Below are 25,931 nucleotides of genomic sequence, written 5' to 3'. Positions count from 1 at the left end.
TCCTGTGAGCCTAGTGTTCCTCCTCAGGCAAGAGCATCCCCCCTCTACAGGCTGATGCACTCCCAAGGGGTGAAACAAAATCTTACTCTTTGTATGTGTAAAGTACACAATATATATACACAAACAGATACATGGTATCTTGGTGACATTAAATTTTGGGAGGTGGGCAATTAGGAGAAAGATGTGTTTAGAAGGGAAATGTCTTTAAAAATAAAAACGGCTCCTTAGGAGGATAATCGGAGAAGGCAATGGCACCCCACTCCAGTACTCTTGCCTGGAAAATCCCATGGAGGGAAGAGCCTGGTGGGCTGCAGTCCATGGGGTCGTGAAGAGTCAGACATGACTAAGCAACTTCACTTTCACTTTTCACTTTCATGCATTGGAGAAGGAAATGGCAACCCACTCCAGTGTTCTTGCCTGGAGAATCCCAGGGACGGGGGAGCCTGGTGGGCTGCTGTCTATGGGGTCGCACAGAGTCGGACATGACTGAAGTGACTTAGCAGCAGCAGCATGACTCCTGTCAGCCTGGCCCACCCTTCATCCTGCACCACTGACCCTCCCTTGCTCTGCTCCACTCCTACTGGCCTTTTTGGCAAGTCCTTCAGCCCCACCCTCTTCCCAGCCCTCCCTACCACCCCAGGCTCTGTACACAGTCAGAAAAGCTCTTCCAAGGTCTCTTCACTTAAATAATTCCTCTTCCCTTCAGACCACAGTTCAAGGTGGCTTGCCCTGCCCTCCATGACCTGATGAATCCCCTGGTACAAGCTCTATAACTCCAGAGGTCTCTGCCTTGTGGCCTCATCACAACTGCAAACTTCCATTTGTTTCTCTGATCATTGGATTAATAGGTCTCCTGCATAGACCATAAGCTCCATGAGGGCAGGGAGCTTACACGGTTTTCTCCCCATTGTATTCTCAGTGCCCAGCACCAATCAGTTGTTCAATATATAGGTGGAATCAATCGATCGATCAATCAAAGAGAGCCAGGATCTACCTCTAATCTGAGTCCCACACTTGTTCCTCAAGCTCCGCCTCTGTGATTCCATCAAGGCCCTTGGCACTTGCCTACCTCCATCCCTCCCCACTTCCCTCCCATCTCCTCTGTCCTTTAAATCCCATGTCAAATATCCCCTCTGACAGGATTTTCTGAGGCCAGCAGCCAAAAAAGATTCCTCTTTTCCCCATTTCCCTTCTGGGAACCTGTTTCTCTCTGCCTAGGATGAAAGCTGGCTTCCCTGGTGGCTCAGATGGTAAAGAAACTGCCTGCAATGCAGGAGACCTGGGTTCGATTCCTGGGTTGGGAAGATCCCCTGGAGGAGGGAATGGCAACCCACTCCAGTATTCTTGCCTGGAGAATTCCATGGACTAAAGAGCCTGGCAGGCTACGGTCCATGGAGTCACAAAGAGTCAGACACGACTAACATACACACACAGGATGAGAGCTGTACCTTGCCCTCGCATTAATGGCCCGTTGTTCTCCAGAAGGTAGGGGCTTTTAGACCTGTTTCTCTATTACTTCCCTGTCCCAGGGTCTCCATAAATTTTGCTGCAATCGCATCGAAACAGAACAGAATTGAAAACCCTCCTACCAACCCCACCTTGAGCCCAGTCTTTCCCTTCAAGGCAGCCCAGATCCAATGGGTATTAAGAAGCATCAGCTTTGAGAGGAGAAAAAATGCCTGAGAAGTAATTAAACAGAGAGAGAGCTTGAAAGCAAAACGTTGGGAAGCCCAGGGCCAGCGTGCTGGCCTCCCTTACAAAGCCTGGCACGGAGTTTGCATTCAATATGCACTGAATGAAGGGCTGAGTGAATGAGAAGTTCACAGCCTTTAAGCTCCTGGGGGCACTCCTGGCAGCAGGGCTCGGCAGAGAGATGCTAATGGATTCAGAGCCACCAGAGCCAACTCTTCTAGGAAGCACAGAGCAACTGCCTGGCCTGCGAGCATCTCATTCTCATTTTAAAGATAGAAACAGAGGGCCTGAGATGGCAGGAGCCCCAAGGTGACTTCGTCATCCCAAGGGTCCTCCACTCAAATCCTAGAACACGGAGGGGCTCGCAGCCACCTCTGCCCATGTTAAATAATTGGTCTCAGGACTTGCTGGTCACGCTGCCTGTAGTGATGTCCCCATAATTAGATGTGGCCAACCTTTCCAGCACAGCACCAACCTCCCCCTTAGAGGACACTGTCTCTCTAAGGAGTGTCTGGTGAGGAAGTGGCCCCTGGCTTTATTCAGAGAAGGTTCTTCTCTATCAGAGGTGCCTGGTCTCAGCAACAGGAAGCAAAAGAATACCAGACCCCTATCCAGCCCTCGGCAAAAGCAAAGTGTCCACGGTGGGTCCCTAGAAAATCCACTCCTAAGACACATTGTCACTTGGAGGGAGTAGTAGAATGTTTGACAAGCACGCACACACATACACACACACATATGCACAGAGAGATGGTTTCCATTACTCCTCCTCCTCTTCAGATCACATCCCCCTGGGCAGGGCTGGCAGGAAGGCCCAAGAACCATCTGGATGAAGAATCCAGACCCAGAGCAGAATGCAGAGCCAACCTGCCCACACTCAGGACCCCCAGCACTCACATCCCAGCAGCACCCCAAAGAGTTGCGGCCTCAGCCCAGGCTCATTTCCAGCCCTCACCCCCTACAAGGCTGAGAGTCACCCACTCCCAGCTCCCGCCACCAGGCAGCCAGTCTTACTTCTTCACTTTCGGGTACTTCATCTCTGCAATGGCATTCGTGGCTTCCGTCTGCTTCTCCTTCAAGTGCTGAGGCCACATGTTGTCCACCCAGTCCACCAGGTCTACCTGAAATCCAGCCAGACCACCATCAGCGCTTCCTGGCCCCATGTACCCTTAAGTTGGACCCCATCACTGCCTCAACCCTCCTCCTCCTCATGCTCCCAAATCCCTCCTGCCCTCCCCCGACAGGCAGGTGCAGGCTGGCCTCAGGCAAGGAGAGGAGGGGGAAGGGACTGGGGAGGGGAACCACAGCTGGGGACCTACCACGGTGGGACGCTTGACTAAGTGCTCCAGCTTGGTGTGGCTGAACTCAAGGCTGATGACGTTGTACAGCTTGTCCCGCTGGGCCTCGGGCGTCTCGTAGTACCGTACGAACTGGGACATGCTCATCTCCGTGCCTTTCTGGGTGTTCACGTCCATCACGTCCACCAGCCGTCGGCTACCTGGGGACAGAATCCACAGGCTGGTGGCTCCAGCCAGCTAGAGTTCCAGATCCTACGTGGGAGGCCCCGCAAAACAAAACCTGCCCCTAACCCAGCATCCAGAATATGCCTCATCCTACAGCCCTACACCTTGTCTGCTCAATGACGTCATCCCATCAGTGTTCCTCACTGAATCACTCTCCAATCTTAAAAAGAATCCCTCTTCAATCGATCTGTTTCCCTCCGCAACTAACTTACCCCAAAAGCTCGGTTATTGAGCAGCAGAGCTGGGATTTGAAGCCAATTCCATCTAATGCCGGCACCAAGGTTCTTAACCCCCAACCTTGGCCCCTGCCCCCTGCAATACTGAATCTTGATCACATGCTAAGGCTGAAAAATGATCCCCGCCTTCAGAGGCCAGCTCCTCGCCCCATAGATCCCAGGAAGCCTTGGAGAAGCGCTTTGGTTTTGAGTCAGGAGTGCAAATCCACCAGGGGGCATCCCTGAACTTTGCAGGAAACTCTGGCCAAGCTCTGGATAGTGCCGGCTCCTTCCTTACCAGGGCTCCTGGAACAGGTGGGCTCTGCTCAGCTTTTCTGGAAAGCCCACCTGGCAGAGAACCTGCCGTTAGCGTGGGGAGGGGAAAAGAACAGCCGCCCCCACACCAAGCTCTCCCCACTTTCTGGCCCGCCTCCAGCCTCCCCCTGCCTCTCCTCCCTCACTTTGCTCAGGGTCCCATCCGCAAAGCCCCCTGGGGAAGGAGATTCACTGGGCAGGTAGGTGATGGGACTCACAGCCCTACAGGCTGGAGCAAGTGGCATTAAAGGCCTGGAGCTAGCTGCCCCATCAGTACAATATAGTGGTTATGCTGGGGAACTCCCTGGCAGTCCAGTGGTTAAGAATCCACCTTGCAATTGCAAGGGATGCAGGTTCAATCCCTGGTTGGGGAACTAAGATCCCACATGCCAAGGAGCAACTAAGCCCACAAGGCAACTACTGAACCCATGGACAACTAGAGAATCTGTGCTGCAAGGAAAGATCATGCATGATGTAATGAATATCCCCCATTCTGTAACTAAGACATGATGCATTAGAGACTCGATGCATTAAAAAAGATTAAAAATAAATTATATATATATATATATATATATGGTAGTTAAGCTTCCCTGGTGGCTCAAATGGTAAATAATCTGTCTGCTATGTGGAGACTTGGGTTTGATCCCTGATCCTTGGGTTGGGAAGATCCCCTGGAGAAGGGAACAGCTACCCATTCCAATCTCTGGCCTGGAGAAATCCATGGACAGAGAAGCCTGGTAGGCTACAGCCCGTGGGGTCCCAAAGAGTTGGACATGACTGACTGACTTTCACTCATTAAGCTAAGACTTTGTGGGTTTGAATCCCAGCTGGCCCTCAGGCCTCTTAGCATCTCAGAGTAGCATTTTCCCCATCTATAACCTGGTAGCCAGCCTATGGTGTTGTCATATGATTTAAATGAGCTAATGTACATGAAAGACTTCTGAGAAGTGCCTGCAAGTAGGAAGTGTTAGCTAATTGGGCAATTTCATTTATAATCACAGGTGGAACCACTATATTTAAAATAGACAACAAGGACCTACTGGGTAGCACAAGAAATTCTGCTCAATATTCTGTAATAACCTAAATGGGAGAAGAATTTGAAGAAGAACAGATACTTGTGTATGTACAACTGAATCACTCTGCTGTACACCTGCAGCTAACACAACATTTTAATCAACTACATGTGCTTGCTCAGTCACTACAGTCACGTCCAGCTCTTTGTGACCCAATGGACCATAGCCTTCCAGGACCCTCTGTCCATGGGATGCCATATTTTCCTCCAGGGGGATGTTTCCCACTCAACTACACTCTAATAAAAAATTTAAAAACAATTTTTTTTAAAATATATATAATTACAGGTAGAGAAAGTGAGGTGGTGGGAAATCAGAGTCAGTTAAATCTCTGCCAGTCAGTCTAAAAGGATGGCTAATGGAGAGGGGTCATAGGTATGAGGGGTAATGAAAATGTTCTAAAATTGACTGTGGTGATGATTGCACAAACTCTGTGGACAGACAACAAACCATTGAACTGTACACTTTAAATAGGTGAATTGTATGGTATGTGAATTATAACTCAGTAAAGATATTATTAAACAAAAACATTCAGACACTAAATGACCAACAAAGTTGATTTTTCTACAATTATCTTTTTTCTTCCAAAAGTCTTCTATCCACTTAAAACACACATCATAAAAAATACAGAGGGACTTCTCTGGTGGCCCAATAGTTAACAACCCGCCTGCCTGCATGGCACGTGGGTTCAGTCCCTGGTCCAGGAAGATCCCACAGGCCTGGGAACAACTAAGCCCATGGACCATAACTACTGAAGTCCGGGTATTCTAGAGCGGGTGTTCTGCAACAAGAGAAGCCACCACAATGAGAAGCCCCAGCACGGATACTAGAGAAAACCAGGGCACAACAACAAAGACCCAGTGTAGCCAAAAATAAATACATTTTTTCTTTTAAATATAGGGACTTCCCTTGTGGTCCAGTGTTTAGGGCTCTGCTCTTTCCCTGCAGCAGGCCAGGGTTCCATCCCTAGTTGGGGAACTAAGATCCCACAGATGGCAACTAAGGGTTCACATGCCGGCACCCAAAGATTCCGCGTGCAGCAAGCACGCATGCTGCAACTAAGATCAGACACAGCCAAATAAATATAGTAACAAATAAACAATAAATAAGTATTTTAAAAATAGTGACTAAAGAAATAAACAAATGTTGAGTGTCATTCTTCTTGCTGTCCAGCATTTAACCTATTACTTCACATATAAATGACAGCTGAACTGAAGAAACAACCTGGGGGTATCCAGAGGCGGATAAGAGTAACCCTCTTTGCATTGGGCAAAATGCCCCACACACCCCTCCCTCCCAGCCTAAAAAACATCAAGAAGTATTGAGCAGTCCAGAGCCCCACCTCTACAGACAACCATCACTGAACAAGAAGGATACCCATGGGAAAGGCCTGCTTTTTACTTTTTTGAGCACTAACCAGGCTTTTGAACTGTGGTGCCAGAGAAGACTCTTGGGAGTCCCTTGGACTGCAAAGAGATCAAACCAGGCAATCCTAAAGGAAATCAACCTGACTATTCATTGGAAGGACTGATGCTGAAGCTGAAGCTCTAATACTTTGGCCACCTAATAAAAAGAACTGACTCATTAGAAAAGATCCTGATGCTAGGAGAGATAGATGGCAGGAGAAGAAGGGGACAGCAGAAGACGAGATGGTTGGATGGCATCACCGACTCAATGGACATGAGTTTGAGCAAGTTCCTAGAGACGGTGAAGAACAGGGAAGCCTGGAGTGCTGCAGTCCATGGGATTACAAAGAGTCAGACACGACTGAGTGAACAACAACAAACCAGGCTTCCAGAACCCCCTCTCCCCAACACAATCCCCAGGGCTTCTGTGCATCCTCACTCCACTCTGATCCTTCCCGGGTGCAGGTCCCCTGTTGACCCACCTCGATCTGCCCCACCCTCAGCGGAAAAGGTAAGTCCGGACTCTGAAGTGGTTAGAACTGCCAGGGGCAGCTGGGGCGGAGGGTCGCCGGAGGGAAGAGGCCCTAGGGTGGGAGGCCAATGGACTGTATCTGGAGCGGTTCTAAGAATAGCGTCCTCAGTGTTCAGGGAACGCCGTCCGGCTCCCCAAGGTGTCCCGCAAGCCACAGCGGGTGGGTGGGAGGAGACGAAGTAGGAATACAGGGAGGAGCAAAGATAGTTCTTCTGGATGCCCAGGCTCTATAAACCCCCAGGGAAACATGGGTGTACCAGTAACCGGATTCAATCCCGCTGCGTTCCAGCCCGCAGGCGGGGATGAGAGATGCAGGAACCTCAGAATACGTCCTGGGGAGGCGAAAGGATACTGAGTGAAGTGACTATAAGCTTAGGAGTCTGACACAGCTGAGATAAAGGCCAGCTCGAAGCAAGCTGCAGAGGAGGGTAAGTTTTTCTCCATAGACGTATTCCAGACAATAAAGGGCAAAGGAGGACTACTGGTGGTCCAATGGAGGGGCCCCAGGGTCCCATTGCACGGGTCGGGGGTGATCCCTGGTTGGGGAACTAAGGTCACGCAAGCGCTACAGCACCGCTAAAATAAAATAATATAAAATGACGGAGATAGACGTCAACAGATGCTAACAGCAGGAAGAGAGATGGAGGAGAGAGGGAGAAGCAAGAACTAACATGCCCCTCCTGACGGATCTATGAAGCAAAAAAAAATGAATGAACTAATTACGAATGAGCGAGACAGGCTTTGAGTCTGATCAAGCATCTATTAATTCGGCCAACTGCCAATTTACAGAAATTCCTCTGTCCCTGGGGATTCTCCAGGCAAGAATACTGGAGTGGGTTGCCATCCCCTCCTCCAGGAGATCTTCCCAATCCAGGGATCGAACCCAGGTCTCCCGGTCCTCTGAGCCACCAGCAAAGCCCAAGAACACTGGAGTGGGTAGCTTATCCCTTCTCCAGAGGCTCTTCCCGACCAGGAATCGAAACGGGGTCTCCTGCATTGCAGGTGGATTCTTTACCAGCTGAGTTACCAGGGACGCCCGCAGAAAAGCTACTCCAAGGCTGAGTCCAAGTAATGAAAAATTCTATAGCTCAAACAATCCAACTTCTTCAGATTGGAAAGAGATCGAGGAAGAGCCCAGAGATTATAAAAGAGTTAAAAGATACCTCAACCAATCACAATGCAAAACCCTTATTTACATTCTGACTCATGAAACTGTTTAAAAAAGAAAGTAACATTTGTGCCATATAGGAAACAACTGGAAATTTGAACAAACGATAGGATATTTACTCATTTTAAGGAATTTTAAAAACTTTTAGCTTTTAAAAAACAAACAAAAAAATTCCTTAGTAATTAAGCTTCCTAGTTTTTAAAAGACTAGGTGTGAGAGAGCACTCCGTGGTCCTGAAGACTTGTCTTCTGCTTCAACAGTGTTGGGATGGAAAAAACCCAGGAACACCCCTTCTTCCAGCCTCCCACCACCCTCCAACCTTTTTTCCGGTTACAACTTAGGAACCAGCCACTCAACTACCCCTGATCTCCAGGACCAGCCAACAACATTTTTAAAGAATGGATTGTTGAGTATATTTAATTGGGGGGAGGGTGGACTGCATTAGGTGACATGTAGGATCTTAGTTCCCTGACCAGGGATTAAACTGTACCCCCTGTCGTGGAAGCAGAGTCTTAACGACTCGACCACCAGGGAAGTCCCAGCCAACAGCATTTTTTTTATCTTAGCTCTTTATACCCATCAATCATGAGCTCTCAGATTCGTCAGAATTATTCTACCACAGTGGAGGGTGCCGTCCACCACCTGGGGAACATGCATCTGCAGGCCTCCTATACCTACCTCTCTCTGGGATTCTATTTCGACCACAATAATATGCCAGGGCGTGGCTCAGGAGGGCATGGGCCACCTTTCCCAGAATTGGCAGAGAAGCTCAAGGGCACCAAACATTACTTGAAAATGCAAAACCAGTGCGGTGTCCACATCCTCTTACAGAATGTGCAGAAGCCATCCCAAGATGAGTGGGGTAAAAGCCAGGATGCTGTGGAAGCTGCCATTCTCATGGGGAAGAAACAGAGCCATGCCCTTTGGATCTGCGTGCCCTGGGTTCTGGCTTCATAGACACCACCACCTCTGTGACTACCTGCAGAGCCAAATGCCCCTCCTCTAGACCTCAGTTGCCTCATATGTAAAGACAGGAAGAAGTTGATCTTTGTATTTTTTTCATCGCCACAAGATTCTTCCTTCAAACAGATGCTTTGACGAGAGCCAGCTACATAAATAAAAACAAGCAGCTCAGGCTGAAGTGGGTAGGGAGAAGGCACTCAGAATTCAGAACTGGATTCCAGGGATTTTCCTTTGAAAACCACTGGGTTAGGTCATTTTTAGGTCCTCTTCCAGGGCTGACACACAGATTTTTAGCCTAGTTTTTTTGTTGGTGGTGCCCATTTTAAATTCTTCTCTTTTATTTTTAATTTTTATTTTTTGGCTATACTGCATAGCATGTGGGATCTTAATTCCCTGACCAGGGATCAAACCCGTGACCCCTACAGTGAAAGGGCAGAATCTTAACCCCCAGACCTCCCGGGAATTCTCTAGTCTAGTTCTTTTTTTTTTTTTCTTAATTAAGTTTATTTATTCTTAATTGATGGATAATTGCTTTACAATATTGCGTTGGTTTCTGCCATACATCAACATGAATCAACCACAGGTAAACCTATATCCCCTCCCTCTTGAACCTCCCTCCCCATCCTAGCCTAGTTCTTACTTAGATCATATCCCTTAAATGTTAACTGAGGGACTTCCCTGGTGGCCCAGTAGTTAAGAGTCCGCCTTTCTATGTGGAGGATTCGGGTTAGATCCCTGGTCGGGGAACTAAGATCCCACATGTCTTGGGGCAGCTAAGCCCTTAAACCACAACTAGAAAGAACCCCAAGCACTGCAATGGGTGACACGTGCACCACAGCTAAGACCTGACACAGACAAAAATAAATTAAAAAAAATTTTTTTAATGTGAACTAAGGGGAGTAGGAGGAAGAGGGAAGAGATGGAGAGGCTTGCCCGAGGGGTCACTGGGGACACTTGAGGCCTGCCAGTCCCTTCCAGTCTGAGCTGGGAGATTAAGCGCCTGGACTTCGTCTTCTCAGGTTCCCAGGCTGGTCTGCCACTGGTGGCAAAGGGGAGCTGGACCTAAGTGCCAGGTCTCCGAGCTGGAAGCTGAGCCCTGGGGAGGAGGCAAGTGGCACAGCTCAGTGCTGAGAAGGGAATGTGGCAGTCCAAGCTTTGCGGAGCACCCCGCGGGAGCGGGTAACAGGGACAAGGTGCCTTTTGGAGCCTGCAAGGGATCCACAGCACTAGAACCCAGGCCCCTGAGGCCAAGGGGTTACAGGAGAAATTTTCCATGTCGGCGTGGTGCTGGAGTTCCTAAGTAGGCCAACAGTTCAGCAACCCCTCTGCTTCTCTCTCTCCTTGCTCCCTCCTCCCCCTCCCTCCCAGTCTCACTGGTTCTCTGTGCTCACAGGCTTCACCCACATCCAACAAATTCCAGCTGCAGAAATTAATCCGTGGCCCTATGGCCCTTGCTTTGAAGGCTCCATCAGTCAGTTCCAAGAGCCATGGGCTCGAAGCTGGGAGTAAGCTGTGGAAAGTCACCTTGAAGGCTAATGTAAAGCAGGCACGGGCACTGACCCCAACTCCCCCTGAGCCCACTCTTCAGACAGTACATGCAAGTGTCTTGCATCATAGTTCTGGAACCTTCTCTATCATCCTCAAGTTTCTGGTTTGTTATTCTGCTCCTTGGGAGTATTCCCTCATCCATCTCACAAGGCAGTGTTTATTAGCAAGAGCACCAGTCATTGTTCAAATCCTGCTCCTCTGTTTCCCAGCAGTGAGGCCTTAAGTAAATCCCTGACCCTCTCTGGCTTCAGTTGCCTCACCTGCAAAGTGGGATAATAGGACCTGCCTAGTGGCCCAACAAAATTACTGGAAGCACTTTTTAAGCCTAAAAGCAGGGGTTCTAGTAAGGATGCTGTCCCAAATTGAAGATGCAAGGGTACAGGAAAGAGAGAGCCCAGGGCTGAATCACTGCACAACTTGGGAAACCGGATCAGTTTTCCTCTTTGTGAAATAAGAGGATGCTCTCAAAGGTCCACAGGCTTTCCCTAAGCACCAATATCTTCTGACTTCCTCACCTTTGCACCTTTTAAGATGATTCCCAAGACAGATCCCGTGCCAGGTTGTCCTCTGTGCCCTGGGCTCAGGACTCTGAGCCTTGGGACTTTGCTGGTGGTCCAGTGGCTAAGATTCTACGATTCCAACACAGGGGGCCCAGTTTCCATCTTTGGTCAGGGAACTAGATCCTACATGCCACAACTAAGAGTTCACATGCCACAACTAAGACTCGGAGCAGCCAAATAAATAAAAATAAATATTTTTTAAAAACACTCTGACCCTCAGAGAGAGGGGCATAAGAAGATACCAAACAGACTAACAAACCAGAGTTGAAACCAATCAGGCAAGAAAATCCAAAAGACACCCAGCCAACAACAACAAAGAACTCAGGATGAGGAGACACTGAGTACCATGCAGAAATTAACAGGACAGCTCTGTGGTCAGACAAATATGGGCACAAAGCTCAGCTCTTCCACACTCTAGCTATTTGACTGTGGACAAGTCACTCTGAGCCTCAGTTTTGCCATCTATAAAATGGGGGTAGTAATAAATAGGATTTCGTGTGATCAGACAAAAAGCTATAGTAAAGATCCTTGGCTTACAACAAGGTCTCAGTGAACAACAGTTAATGCAGACAGTGAGCAGAAGCAAACACAGTTTCCCTATGCCCCTAGCATCAAGAGTTTGATTTTAGGGACGTCCCCTGGCTATCCAGTGGTTGGGACTCTGTGCTTCCACTGCAGGGGGCCTGGGTTTGATCCCTAGTTGGGGAACTAAGACCCCACATGCCATGCAGTGGAGCCAAAAAAAAAAAATGATTTTGATTTTAGGGGGAAATGGAAACAGAACAAATCAATGAGGCGGGTGTTTCTCTTGGAAAGAAAGCATACCTGAGAACACAACTGAACCCCTCTGGAACCCTCCTCACTTGGGATCCTCAGCACTCCTGGCCTCATGCACCTTCCCCCATCCTGGCACTTCTATCTGTCTTGCCAGCCCTACCTGTCTGTCCAGCCTTAATGTCACTCCTGAGCTCGAATTCAATGTGGCCAGAACTGAACTCATCTACACCCTAACCTGAATCGATGTTTCCTCTTGGGTTCTGTTACAAGCATCATTTCCCAATTGCTGACATTCAAACCTACATTTGAATCTGATGTGCCATCTGCTTGGGCAACTCGCAAGTAACTTCTCTCCAGGTTTCAGTTTTTCCCTCCTGTGAAATGGGAAAGCAAGACTACAAGAATTCTAAAAAGTCGTCCAGGATTTTAAATACTTTCAATTTTTATTTTACTGTTATTATTATTTTTTTTTTTTTTTGACCACACCACACAGCCTGTAGGGTCTTAGTTCCCTAACAAGGAATTGAACGAGGGTCCCAGGCAGTGGAAGCAAGGAGTCCTAACCACTGGACCACCAGGGAAATCCCTAAAGTCTATGCTTTTAAACCAACTTTAAAAAGGTCTACACATACCCTAGATCCTGTGCTTTGCAACAAGAGAAGCCACCAAATGAAAATCTCAAGAACCAAAACTAGAGAACAGTCCCTGCTCACCACAAGTAGAAAAAGTCCGTGCACAGCAATGAAGACCCAGTACAGTGAAAAATAAATTAATTAAATAAAATAAATAATAAACAAAAAATTTTTTTAACTTCTAGGAAAGGTGGAGGGATAAATTAGGAGTATTCGATTAATAAACTACTATACATAAAATAGTAAGCAAAAAGGATTTACTGCATAACAGAGAAAACTATATCCAATATCTTCTAATAACCTATAAATGGAAAATAATGTGAAAAGATATGTATATGAAACACTTTGCTATATACATGAAACTAATACAATATTTTAAGTCAACTTTACTTCAAGTTAAAAAATTAATGATTAGTTGGGAATTTCCTGGCAGTCCAGCAGTTAGGACTCGGTGCTTCCACTACAAGGGCACAGAGTCCACCCCAGATAGGGGAAGTGAGATCCAGCATGCTGCACACACACACACACATGCACACACACACACACACACACACGCACACGCACACACACACACACAATAAAAATAAGGTCTGAGGACAAATCAGCCACCTTTGATTTCTAGAGTAAAAATGTAGTCTCCCTAAACACAGTCAGTCGAGAGTAGAGCTAGGGCCAGACACAACAAAGACATCCAGTAAATTTGTGAGTGAAGGAGGAGTGGAGGAGGGTGAGGGTAGAGTAGGAAGTCATAAAGCAAAAGCATGGGCTTGGGGTACCTCCCTGGAGGTCTCCCCACTCCCAATGCAGGGGGCCCAGCCAGGTTCCATTCCTTGTCAAGGAACTAGATCCCACCCACTGCAACTAAGACCTGGCACAGCCAAATGAATAAATATTTTTTAAAAAGCATGAGCTTGAGAAATACCCTGGACTGGGTTCGGATCCTGTCTCCACTGCCCACTAGCTGTGAGACTCGGATCCCCCACCCAGAAAAGTGAACAACAGCACTTAATTTCCATTATTAGTGAGGACAAAATGAGGTCACACGGTAAACATACAGTAAAAGAGGTGCTGCTGCTGCTAAGTCACTGCAGTAGTGTCTGACCCTGTGCGACCCCACAGACAGCAGCCCACCAGGCTCCTCTGTATTACTCTAATGGTGTGAACAAATAAATACTGAATGAAGTGATCTGTCATGAGATTTTTTTTAAGAAAAACGGCCAAAGGAAGCATTGGTTGGCTTGGGTACCCTCATTAGAGAGAAATACAATGAAGAGACAATACGCAAATCTCCCCATAGCCATGGGCCCTCCTATCTTCAGTGACATAAGTCCAGACAAGGAGTGGAGACCCTGCACTTTCTCGGTACATGTTCTCAAGGGGTTTAAAGCATCTTCAGAGACAACAAAAGAAATCTCTTCCCCACTCTCCCTATCCCCGCAACTCCTAAACCATAGATGTGAAAATACCCCAGTCTTCTTACATGAACTATTCAGAACAGCGATCCTGGGAGTGGGAGACACAGATTAGAGCATCAAACAGATTCAGACAACTGCAGTCACCTGTTTCCCAACAAAGTAACCTGATTCAGTGCCATGGAGAAAAGAGTGATTTTTCAATAATGATACTGGATCAACTGGATATCTATATTCAGTTCAGTTCAGTTGTTCAGTCGTGTCTGATTCTTTGCGACCCCATGAACTGCAGCACTCCAAGCCTCCCTGTCCATCACCAACTCCCGGAGTCCACCCAAACCCATGTCCATTGAATCGGTGATGCCATCCAACCATCTCATCCTCTGTTGTCCCTCTTCCTCCTGTCCTCAATCTTTCCCCTGCATCAGGGTCTTTTCCAATGAGTTGACTCTTCATATCAGGTGGCCAAAGTATTGGAGTTTCAGCTTCAACATATTGGGGGGGAAAAAAGATCTTGACCCCACCTCATACCAAACACAAAAATCAACTCCAGATGGACTACATGTAAGCATTGAAACAATAAAACTTTTGGAGAAAAACATATGAATATCTTCGGGACCTTGCACTATGCAAAATTTTCTTAATTTGAAAAGACACAATGTGAACTTTTGGACTAGGAAGAGCTAAATGGTCTATGTTAAATTAAAACTGCCTGTTCATTCAAAGACATCTCTTTTTAAAATTTATTCTTAATTGAAGGATAACTGCGTTACAACATTGTGTTGGTTTCTGCCATACATGAGCATGAATCAGCCATAGGTACACATATGTCCCCTCCCTCTCAGACATCTTTAAGAGGACGACAGGGCAACCCAAAAAGTAGGAAACTAACTAACATGCAGAATACAGAAAGAACCTTTATATTATCAGCTGAATTGTGTCCCCTAAAATTTATATGTTGAAGTTCTAACCCCCAGTAACTCAATATGTAACCATATTTGGAGATAAAGTCTTTAAAGAGGATATTAAGTTTAAAAATTAGGTCTTTGGTGGTGCTTTAATCACTCAGCCACATCCAACTCTTTGCAACCCCATAGACTGTAGCCTGCCATGCTCCTGTTTCCATGGGATTTCCCAGGCAAGAATACCAGAGTGGGTTGCCGTTTCCTTCTCTGGGGGATCTTCCCAACCCAGGGATCGAACCCAGGTCTTCTACAAGCAGGTGGATTTTTTTCACCAACTGAGAGGGTGGCCCCTACTCCAGTAAGACTGGTGTTCTGATAAGAGGAGGAGATTAGAACACAGACACATACAGAGGGAAGACCATGTAAAGACAGAGGGAGAAGACGGCCATCTAAAAGCCAAAGAGGGAGACCTTCAAAGAAACCAACCCTGCTGACACCTTGACCTTGGACTTCCAACTCCAGAATTACGAGAAAATTAATTTCTGTTGTTTAAGTCACCCATTCTGTGGTACTGTGCTATGCTTGGCCATAGTAAACTGATACACCTCACAATCAACAAGAGACAATCTTTATCATAAATAAAATGAAAAGACCACTTACAGACTGGGAGACAATAGTCACAAATGATGCAACCAGCAAGGGCTTAATTTCCAAAATATACAGTTCATACAACTCAGTATCAGAAAAACATACAACTTGAGCAAAGATCTAAATAGACCTTTCTTCAAAGAAGATGTACTGGTGGCAACAGGCACATGAAAAGATGCTCAATATTGCTAATTATGAGAGAAATTCAAATCAAAACTACAATGAGGTATCACCCCACACCAGTCGGAATGGCCAACACCAAAAAGTCTACAAGTAATAAATGCTAGAGAGGATGTGGAGAAAAGGGAACCCTCCTACACTGTTGGTGGGAATGTAAATTGGTGCAACCACTGTGGAGAATGGTATAGAGTTCCTTAAAAATCAAAAAATAGAGTTACCATATGATCCAGCAATCCCACTCCTGGGCATATATCCAGGAAAAAAAATTCTATTTAGAAAATATACATGCATCCCAATGTTCACAGCAGCACTATTTACAAAAGCTAAGACACAAAAGCAACAGATGAATGGCTAAAGGTATGGAGAATATGTATATATATATATATATATATGCAACAGAATATTACTCAATCATGAAAAAAGAATGAAATACTGCCATTTGCAGCAACATGAATGGACCTATCATTATGCTAAATGAAGTCAGACAAAGACAAATATTATATGATATCACTTACACGTGGAATCTAAAAAAATGATACAAATGAACTTATTTATAAAACAGAAACAGACTCACAGACATAGAAAACAATCTTAGGCTTACCAAAGGGTAAGGTGAGGGGAGGGATAAATGAGGAATCTGGGATTAATAGATACACAGTACTATATATAAAATAGATGAACAAGCACCCCATTGTCCAGCACAGGGAACTATATTCAGTAACAGAATCATTTTGCTGCACACATGACAAACACGACATTGTAAATCAACTACACTTGAATTAAAAAAATATGTTTTTAAATAAGAGATAGTCTTTACAGTAATGGAAAACGGACTTGATCAATCAGTTCACAAAAGAAGATCTCCAAATAGCCAATACATGTAATGAAACGGAGCTCAGTTTCATGAGTCATCAGAAAAATGCCAACTGAAACACAGTGAACTAGAACGATACTCCCATCAGCATGGAGGCGTGACCACAATGAAAACGATGAACACGCCAACTCTTGGTGAGCTTATGGAGCCAGCAGAACCAGAATAATCCCTCTAGATAACTATTGGACAATATTTACTAAAACCGAACATACATGCTAACTCTCTGACCCAAGCAATTCTGCTCTTAAGTATATGCCCAACGGAAATGTACCCATTTGTTCACCAATCATGCCTAGAATGTTCATGGCAGCACCATGCACACAGCCTTACACTGGCAGTCACGCAAATGCCCACTAACAGAATGAATAAATCAACTGGGAAATAATCACATAAATGGAAAACCATACAGCAATGAAAATAAGCCATCTACAACTGCACACAACACATTGGGTGAATCCTGTAAACACAAAGTTGAATGAAGGAAGCCAAAATCAAGAGCACAGACACCCTGTATGACTTCACTAACATAAAGTATGAAAACAGGCAAAATTCATCTACACTATTAGAAGTCAGGAAAACAGCGGAGGGAAAGCCTGGACAGGAATTCAAGAGGGGTTGATCCCGGGGTTGCATGGCACTAGTGGTAAAGAACCCACCTGTCAATGCAGGAGACATAAGAGATGCGAGTTCGATCCCTGGGTCAGGAAGATCCCCTGGAGGAGGGCACAGCAACCTACTCTTGCCTGGAGAATCCCATGGACAGAGGAACCTGGTGGGCTACAGTCCACAGGGTCACACAGAGTCAGACACGACTGAAACGACGTCTCAGGCAGGCAGGTTCGATTGTTAACGTCACACACATTTAAACTACTGTGGACTTCTCTGTATGTGTATTAGACTTCAATAAAAACTTCTATTTTAAGCATACATTACCAAAGAAATGAAAAGTGCCACTTTCTATTTCTGTTCTTTAGAGGTGAGGAACTGTAAACAGAGGCTAGGTGTCTGTCTTCCCAGTGGGCAGATAAACAGGGCTGAGGGGGAAAAAAGCCCAATCTCAGGAGATAGAGAAGAGTCTGGAGCCCCAAGTTGTGAACTGAGAGCTGGTCATGCACCAACCCGCTTCTCCCAAGAGACAGGGCCTGGGGAGGGGGCAAGTGACTGGAAGATAGGCTGAGATAGCCCAGTAACTCAAAAGGGATGATCCAGCCATCGCTATACTCTGCCCTCCATAGCAGAACTCCCAGTTGTGGGAATTCCCTGGCGGTCTAGTGGTTAGGACTCCACGCTCTCACTGCAGAGGACCAGGGTTCAATCTCTGGTTGGGCGACTAATATCCCGCAAGCAACACAACCAAAACAAACAAACAAACAAACAAAAACCTTCCATTTGTGCTAGGGGCCTGGTCACTCCTTCCCCTCTCAGTTCACATGGTTCTGCTGGGTGGACCCCACCAGCAGCTCTGGGCGTGGGGCTGTGCTCCCCATTTTTCTTGCCACATGGGGAGAAACTTGCTAGAGAATGAAGCAGAAAGAGGAAACAAAAAAAAGGGAAGCAGAAACGAAAAAATAAGAACCGAGTTCTTGAGATCTTCTTAGAGCATCTAGATCTAGCTATGCCTAAGGTCACATCCTGAACTTATTATGTAAACCACTGAATTCTGTTTTGCTTAGGGCAGATTGAATTACATTTGTCACTTATGTCACTGTGACAAATGTTTCCCATCGCCACTCTCCAGAAGCCTGTGTGCACTCCCAGAGACTAAAATGGGCATTATCATACCCCCTGCCAACTGCCATCACAGGCATCCCTCACAGTATCAGAGCTTCTGGACTTCTACAAAGCACCTTCATATTCTCCAATCCATTCAATCACCACCAGAGACATGGGCTGCAGGTATTCCCCCCTTCCCCACCCTCCTTTTTTTGGCTACATTGTGCAGCATGCAGGATCTTAGTTCCTGATCAGGGATTGAACTCATGCCTCCAGCACCGAGACCGTGGAATCCCAACCACTGGACGACCAGGGAGGTCCCACAATTCCCACTTTCTTTGGCATCCTAAGCTTCTCAAGAGCTGGAAAAGAAATTGAATCCTGCTCTCATGATGAGAAGAATGAGGCTCAAAGAAAGAAGAGGCAGCCTACATACAACCAGAACTAATAACAAAGCTACAGAGGGCTTCCCGCATAGCTCAGTTGGTAAAGAATCCACCTGCAATGCAGGAGACCCCAGTTTGATTTCTGGGTGGGGAAGATTCCCCTGGAAAAGGGATGGGCTACCCACTCCAGTATACTTGGGCTTCCCTGGTGGCTCAGACAATAAAGAATCTGCCTGCAATGTGGGAAACCTGGGTTCGATCCCTGGGTTGGGAAGATCCCCTGGAGAAGGGAAAGGCTACCCACTCCAGTATTCTGGCCTGGAGAATTCCATGGACTCTATAGTCCATGGGGTCGCAAAGAGTCAGACACAACTGAGCGACTTGCACTTTCACGGAGGGCTTGGAAATTTTTCAAAAGGGCAAAGAGCAATATTACTCAAACTGTAATGTTGATGCCTGAACCCCAGATTTGAGAATCTGGTTTTAATCCTTGTCTGTAAAGATAATCTCATCAGATCCACATCCTTCCATTAGAACAATAATAGGGACCACTTATTGAGACCCCCTCACCCTCGCCCCAGTCAATCAGCCAAGCATTCATTCATTTTCTTATAGGATCCTTATTTGATGCAGATTCTGCTATCAGGTCCATTTCACAGCTGAGGAAAGTGAGGCTTAAGCAGGTGAAGTAGCTTGCCCCAAATGACTCAGTGAAAAAGCAGAGCTGAGCCCCAACAACAAAAGTTGGGGCTGGGCAGAGGCATCAGCAAGAGTGACCTATGCTAAGACTCGATTCATGGGGTCCATCGCCCCATCTTCTGCTCACTCCTGGAAGGTTGCCTCCTTCCGCTCTGACATCCACTTCCTTCAGTGTTTCTAGAATCCAGCTTAAAAAAACAAATCTCTCCTGAGCAAACCCTCATCAATTAACTGAGATCCTTCTGTCAACAGCTCTATCTCCTTATGGCCAACTGGTCCTCTCTTTTTTTTTTGGCTGCAGGCATGTTCCCTGATCAGGGATTGAGCCTGCGCCTTCAGTGGAAGGCAGATTCTTAGCCAATGGACCACCAGAGAAGTCCTAGTCTTTCCTGCATTAACACACCTCTGGGTCAATAACTTAAGCTGGATCATCTGCACTGCCCCTGGTCAGCTGCCTGCATCCTCCACACGGCCACCAGAGTCAGCTTTGATAGAACTTAGATTACATCACTTCACACTCACCAGGATGGCTAGCATAAAAAAGATAGACAATAACAAGTGTGAGCAAGGAAGGCAAAGAAATTAGAACCCTTGTATGTTGCTAATGGGAATTTAAAATGGCACAACTGGAAAAAAAAAAAAGAGGGTGCAGCTACTTTAGAAAACAGTCTGGCAGTTCCTCCAGAGATTAAATGTAGTTACCTCATGACCCAACAATTCCCCTCCTACGGATCTACCCCGAAGAAGTGAAAATGTCTGTTCACACTAACACTTGTACATGAATAGTCATAGTATCATTATTCACAAAAGCCAAGAAGCAGAAACAACCCAAATGTCTATCAACTGACTTATGGGTAAACAAAATGTGGTCCTATTCATATAATGGGATGCTAGTCATCCATAAAAAGCAGCATAGTACTGAGACATGTTGCTACACGATGAACCTCAAAAACACGAGGCCAAACGAAAGAAGCCACATACAAAGCACCACATATTACGATTCCACTTATACGAAATGTCCAGAATAGACAAACCCACAGAGGCAAAAAAGTGGATTAGTGGTTGTCAGGGGATGGAGGGAAAGGGGAATTGGGAGGTACAGAGTTTACTTTGAGGGTGATGAAAATGTTCTGAAATTAGTGGGTAACGATTGCATAACACTGTAAATATATGAAGAACCACTGTGGAAATCCCTGGCTGTCCAGCAGTTAGGACTTGGCGCTTTCATTGCCGCAGCCAGGGTTCAATCCCTGGTCAGGGAACTAAGATCCCACAAGCCCTGGGATGCAGCCAAAAAAAAAAAACAAGAGAACCACTGAATCGCATGCTTTAAAGTGGTTAAATGGTGAACTTTATGGTATATGAAATCTCTCAATTTAAAAAATGTTTTTAATTCCCCCTCCCAAGAAAATAATCAGATCACAAAGCTACCCCCTCATCACACTTTAAAATTCCCCAAGGGCCTCCCCATTATACCAGGAGACAAACCCAGATTCCCCACCAGGGCCTAGAGGGCCCACTGTGAGCCTGGCCCTGAGACCTCTCCTACCTCTCCTCACCCCTCCCATTCTTCCCCCACCCTCTGCCCTTGTTTATCCCTCCATCTAGAATGTTCTTTCCCACAGTTAGTTTCTCATCAGTCAGGTCTCTGTCCAAATGTCTTCATCGCCTCCACCCAGAGGCCCTCCCTGACTACCTCCATCTAAAGTAAACATAGCTCCAACAACCTCCATCCCATTAATGCTGCTTTATTTTTACATAGCCCCATCACCTTCTGAAAAGATATAAAATTTTAAAAATGGTTTACTTCTTCTTTGACTGTCACTCCAACCAAGAGGGCAGGGCTCTTGTCTGTCCTATTCATAGCTCTGAATTCGCCTGCTATGTACGAGTTACTTGAGAAACACTTCTGGAAAGAATTGATGTATCGAACTACTTCCTGTAAAATGTGAAAGGCCGCCCACTACCTGGTCAAGAGTCTAGGACACTCAGTGATCAGCCAAGCTCTACAGGTGCCCAGGGCCAAGCCCCGCCCTAGACCTGTCTGGAACCCAGAGGAAGTAGGGAACAGTAATCCCTCCCCCTTGGAAGTTCTCAAAGTCTTGCAGGGGTCACGTAGCACCCAATGTTTACCCAGCAACCCACAAACAAACACCAGAAGACATCTAAGATTGCCTTGCTGACACTCAAGCTGGAGGCTGGGGTCCAAATCAGCCTCATAAAACTGCACTGGCAAACACCCTCTAATACAGCTTCTTACGGCTCTGCAATCCAACCTGTTCTCCAGAGGGAGACGGTTACAGTTCACACCTGCTCCTGCCTCCTCCCATGAGGACTTTCTTTTCAGAGGCAGTTAAATATCCAAATGGGCAGGTGGTACAGGCCTTGCTCCCCGGGCCCCCCATCCCCAACTGCAGCACCTCCGCCATGCACACAACTTACCCACTAGGAGTTTGACATCTCGGACTGTGAAATCAGGGTCAGGCATCCTGGAAAAAGAGGAACGCAGACATTTGGTGGGAAGCCAGAAAGAATAGGGTTAGATCTCACAATGGGGACAGGGGAGGCCATTTTTCTAAGAGAGTTCCCTGGTTCTCAGGCTGAAAATCCACAATGAGATAACTCAGCAAAAGGGTAGTGACGAGTTGGTGCCTGGAGGGTCACCCCGGAACTAGTGAGCAGTTTTCTCAACTCAACAGGCAAATCAAACCCCACTCTCCCCGACACCCAAACTCAACACTGCTACAGAGAAGAGGATGGAACTCACTGTCCCCCCACCCACTTTTCCCAGGAAGACTGAAGTGTGCTGTCAAGGTAAGCACCAGAGTTGGGCATTCAAACCTCTGCTTTCTTTTAGAGTGGCTAGCTCTCTCCGTGGCTCCACTTTTAGAAAATACTTTCCATAAGGTGTTGTATGGAGGGTGGGAGGAACCTCTTTAAGTTTCGAGGGGGAAAAAAACCACATCACACCGATTGCAAGGATTTGGTGACCCTGGCTACTGTGGCAGTGATGATGTTCACTATTAATTGACAGTGATGCCAAAGGTTTCATTTCTATTCATAGGAATGAGACTCTTGAGCAAATCTGGCCGTAGATGCTTGTGGAAGGAGGCAGGCTGTGACGAGGACACCCTCAACCTCCTCCAACCCCTGCCCCAGGGGCAGAAACCTGTTCTTCCAGGCTTCCTCCGGGATCTCTCCCCGATCTGGAGCTCTGACAGATCTCCAAAGAGAATGTAAACCAAACAAGCCACTGTGGGGAGGCAGGTGCTAGGGCACCAGCAGAAAGAGGAGACAGGACCTAGTGTCCTGACATCCCCTCCAAGGACTTCCCCAGCGGTCCAGTGGCTAAGATACCACACTCCCACTGCAGGGGGCACAGGTTTGATCCCTGCTCGGGGAACTAAGAACCTGCATGCCAAGAGGCAGGGCCAAAAAAAAAAAGGAACATGCCCTCCAAAGAAAAGGACCAGTTTCCCATACAGTGGGAAGTCTGAGTAGAAACAGGCATATAGGCATTCTGCCTCTGCCCAAAGGCTGGCTAATCCCTTTGCAGCTTAGGCACTGCCTCAGTTCCCCTTTAGGAAGTCACTGCGTATAAGTGGGATGGATCAGAAGGGAAAGTCCACACGGTTGAAGTACCCTGTGACCTCTCCATCCAAATTCTCTGAGAATCCAGACCCATCGTTGGAGATTTTTTGCCTCCTCTTTCAGGCCTTGAACAAGGAAGTGCAATCCCCAAATAACAGAGAAAAATCCTGCTCAGTGACGAAAGGTAGGGGAAAGAGTGGAAGAAATCCATCCCAACCTATAAACTGTGTGAGGGAAGGAGACAGGGGAAGAAGCAATTCATTTCAGCAACTTACTTAATTCCCAGGCCATCCTTTTCTCGAAATACCAGGGGAACTCTGAGAGCTTCTCTCTGCACATACTCATAGTTGAAATCTGTTTGGAGATGAGAATTAAATCAGGTTGGTTAAGTCACGAAGGAGGAAATGAACCATGATCCATCGGTCAGGGGAAGAACATTGATGGAGGAAGGGGCAGGGGTTATATGAGATGTAGGCACCAGCTCAAAGAGCAAGAGATCCCTAGAAAATGACAAGGAAATGGATGAGGCAAAGCCCAAGAGAAGCTATGCCAACTCTTGGCTCCTCTGCCTACTCAGTCATTCCCTGCATGCCCCACGGGTCAGAACTTGTCAATGAAAGCCCAAGGGCGGCGAGGGTTGGGGAAGGAAACTCAGGAAAGAGCCCCACACAGAAAGAGCCCCAGCTCTCACTGCGAAAGAGGGATGGATGGAGAAAACGCATCCCAGGCTGAGCTCAGAAAGTAAAGGAACTGCAGAACTGAAGAATGCCACCTGGGAGGATCTGAAGCCCCATAGAGGAGGCTGGGAGGAGGGTTCTCATTGTAGCTGAGCATCAGGGAAGATCTTATTGTAATATCCTGCGTAGTGAAGGGGAGGGGGGGAAAAGCCGGTTTCCCTGGAAACTGTGTATTTGGTGCCAAAATAACTAGGGAACTGGGCACAGCTTTGTTGTCTTAATAGTAAAATTCTGTTGCAGCCATCGCAACACTTGCTTCAGCTGGATAACCCAGAAGGATGCTGCCCAGGTGAAGGCTGTATGAAGGGGACATAGTGAGGCCCAAAGAAAATTCACCACTTAGTTTTCTGTCTGATGGATGCTTGTCTAGCGGAGACCCCAACATCCTTATGGAATGCCCGGGAGAATGAAGGAAGCCTTAGTTTCCATCCTCTTGAGTTCCAAAAGTAGGGGAGTTCAACCTTATTCCTAAATATGGAGATGAGGGAGGCTAAGACAAATACTCACACACCCCCAAGCCCTCAGGTAACTAAAGCAATTCACTAAGACACAAGCCCGCCCTGGCCGGTCAGAAGGGAGACAGATGAGATCTCAGGGCACTGAAACCCCTGCCCCAGAGAAACAGTTCACTAGGGCAGCTTGGGGGGTTGCAGGGGCAGGGAGGCCAAGGCAACTCTGCTCAGAGGAGAGAGAACAAAACCAGAGCTGGGGAAAGCCCTGACCTTAGCAGCTCAGATCCCCAGGGGCTCCTAGTGAATGGGGATTCCTAAGGATTTAAAGGCAGAGAAGTTTAAGAAGCTTCTATTTTGAATCCAGGCTAAGGGCTCCTTCTGTTTCTCAGCTCCTCCCTCGAATTTTGGGGCAAGATCTGAATTAACAACCAACAACCCTAGAGTCCTCTTCTTTGAAAGGAGCCTAGACAGTAGATTTAAGGAATCTCCCTTACTGGAAACCTCCCCCCACTACTACCTTCCTCCCCAGTACACACACACCCAAAGTCCAGCCCCAGGGTCAGCTTCAACTTCCTCAAATGAGCCTGAGAAAACATGAGATCCTGGGCAGAGAATTCCTCACCAATGACCAGGAAGAGTTGCATACTGTTTTCTCCTACAATGCGCCAAACGACTCAAGAAAAATGGGGAAGGAGAGGAATTAAAATCCCATTTGTGCTAAGGAAATTTAAATATAGTTGGGACTAGGCCCCTGTACTATCCGGCCTCTGCGTGCAATGCTCTTTAAGACCTGGCAGGCTAGAAGAAATTTCTTCCTCCTTTCCCCTACAACTACCCCCTACCACCGAACCCCTGCACTCCAGGAAGCAAAGGACACAAAAGAGAAACTTCAAAAATGCAAAGCCAGGCCCTGTCTCTCCTAGGGGCTAACCCCACAGCCCTAGTCACTCAACCAGAACCTGGAGGTGGGGGAGGCTCTTCCCCTGTTAATCAGCTCACTGAGGGATTGGAGGGTTTTCCAAGGGGAATGGGGGATCAACAAAATAGAAACAGTAATATAAAGGGAAACCCAAATAACTGAGAGGCAAAAATGAACTTAAATCCCAGAAGGACACAGAGAGACAAGTAGGCAGAAACAAATCCAAAACCCCAATCCCATTGGCCCAACCAGGGGCCTTGCAGGCCTTAGACCCAAGTCAGAGCATCACTTAATGGTCTGGAAGACACCCCCCAGACACCTTGCGAGTATCAGGGTCAGGCTGAAAATCAGGTCCCGAAGGTCTCAGGTTGGGGTGACATCGCCAACGCCCCCAGGCTTCTCCAACTTCTCTAAACTGGCAGGGCTCACAAGAGGGACAGAGCTCTCAAGGCCTCAGACTTGGGAAGAGACCCTGTTTCCCAGGGGGGTGCCCCAAGTCCTCACCTCCAACTGCCAGGAGGAAGCCTGAAGCCGGAGTGGGGATAACCCTTTTACCTGCAGTCCCCACTTCAAAGCATCAGGGCTGCAGGACTAGAGGCCTTGGGCTTCACTGGGGGCCAGCCAACAACTCCGGGCTCACCCACCCTGCTCCAGTCTGGCAAAGCCCACGAGGTGATGGGGTTCAGTAGACCCCAGGCCTGAGGAGGTGCAGTAAGTGATCCGGGGCGTCCCCAGCTCCAGAGCCCAACTGGCAGGGTCCGAAATGGCACGGGGTTAGGGAGGCTTCAGGCCTGGGGGGCCCTCACCCCAATGCCCCTGGGGTGACCCTGGCCCGCTGCAGCCCATCAGCCGTACTTCGTGCAGTGCAAGGAGCTGAGCCGGCTCCGGGAGGGGTAGAACGCGGCGCACCCGCCCTCCCTAGGTCCACCCGTCGGTCCCCAGGTCCCTCTGTCCGCCGGGCCCCTGGCTCTGCCCACCCTGGGGCTGGTGGTGGGCGCGGGCCGGGCCTAGGCCCAC

At 47.4% G+C, this 25,931-nt stretch overlaps 1 protein-coding gene across 2 annotated transcripts in view; it reads right to left on the bottom strand.

Annotated features, from left to right (window-relative positions):
* KDM2B (lysine (K)-specific demethylase 2B) overlaps window positions 1–25,931 on the bottom strand; it is a 119,183-nt gene that overhangs the window by 91,572 nt on the left and 1,680 nt on the right. For both annotated transcript variants that reach the window (XM_010841340.1, XM_010841341.1), the window contains exons 3-6: window positions 23,082–23,160; window positions 21,658–21,704; window positions 3,009–3,187; window positions 2,704–2,810 (exon numbers count right to left, since the gene is read on the bottom strand). In XM_010841340.1, coding sequence (XP_010839642.1) covers window positions 2,704–2,810; window positions 3,009–3,187; window positions 21,658–21,704; window positions 23,082–23,160 — 412 coding nt within the window. The remainder of the gene's footprint in view (window positions 1–2,703; window positions 2,811–3,008; window positions 3,188–21,657; window positions 21,705–23,081; window positions 23,161–25,931) is intronic.

Source organism: Bison bison, unplaced genomic scaffold, assembly GCF_000754665.1.
Source record: "Bison bison bison isolate TAMUID 2011002044 unplaced genomic scaffold, Bison_UMD1.0 scf7180017864160, whole genome shotgun sequence".
NCBI classification, from domain to species: Eukaryota; Metazoa; Chordata; class Mammalia; order Artiodactyla; family Bovidae; genus Bison; species Bison bison.
The sequence above is the reverse complement of the archived record's forward strand: the minus strand, read 5'-3'. Positions and strand labels throughout refer to the sequence as shown.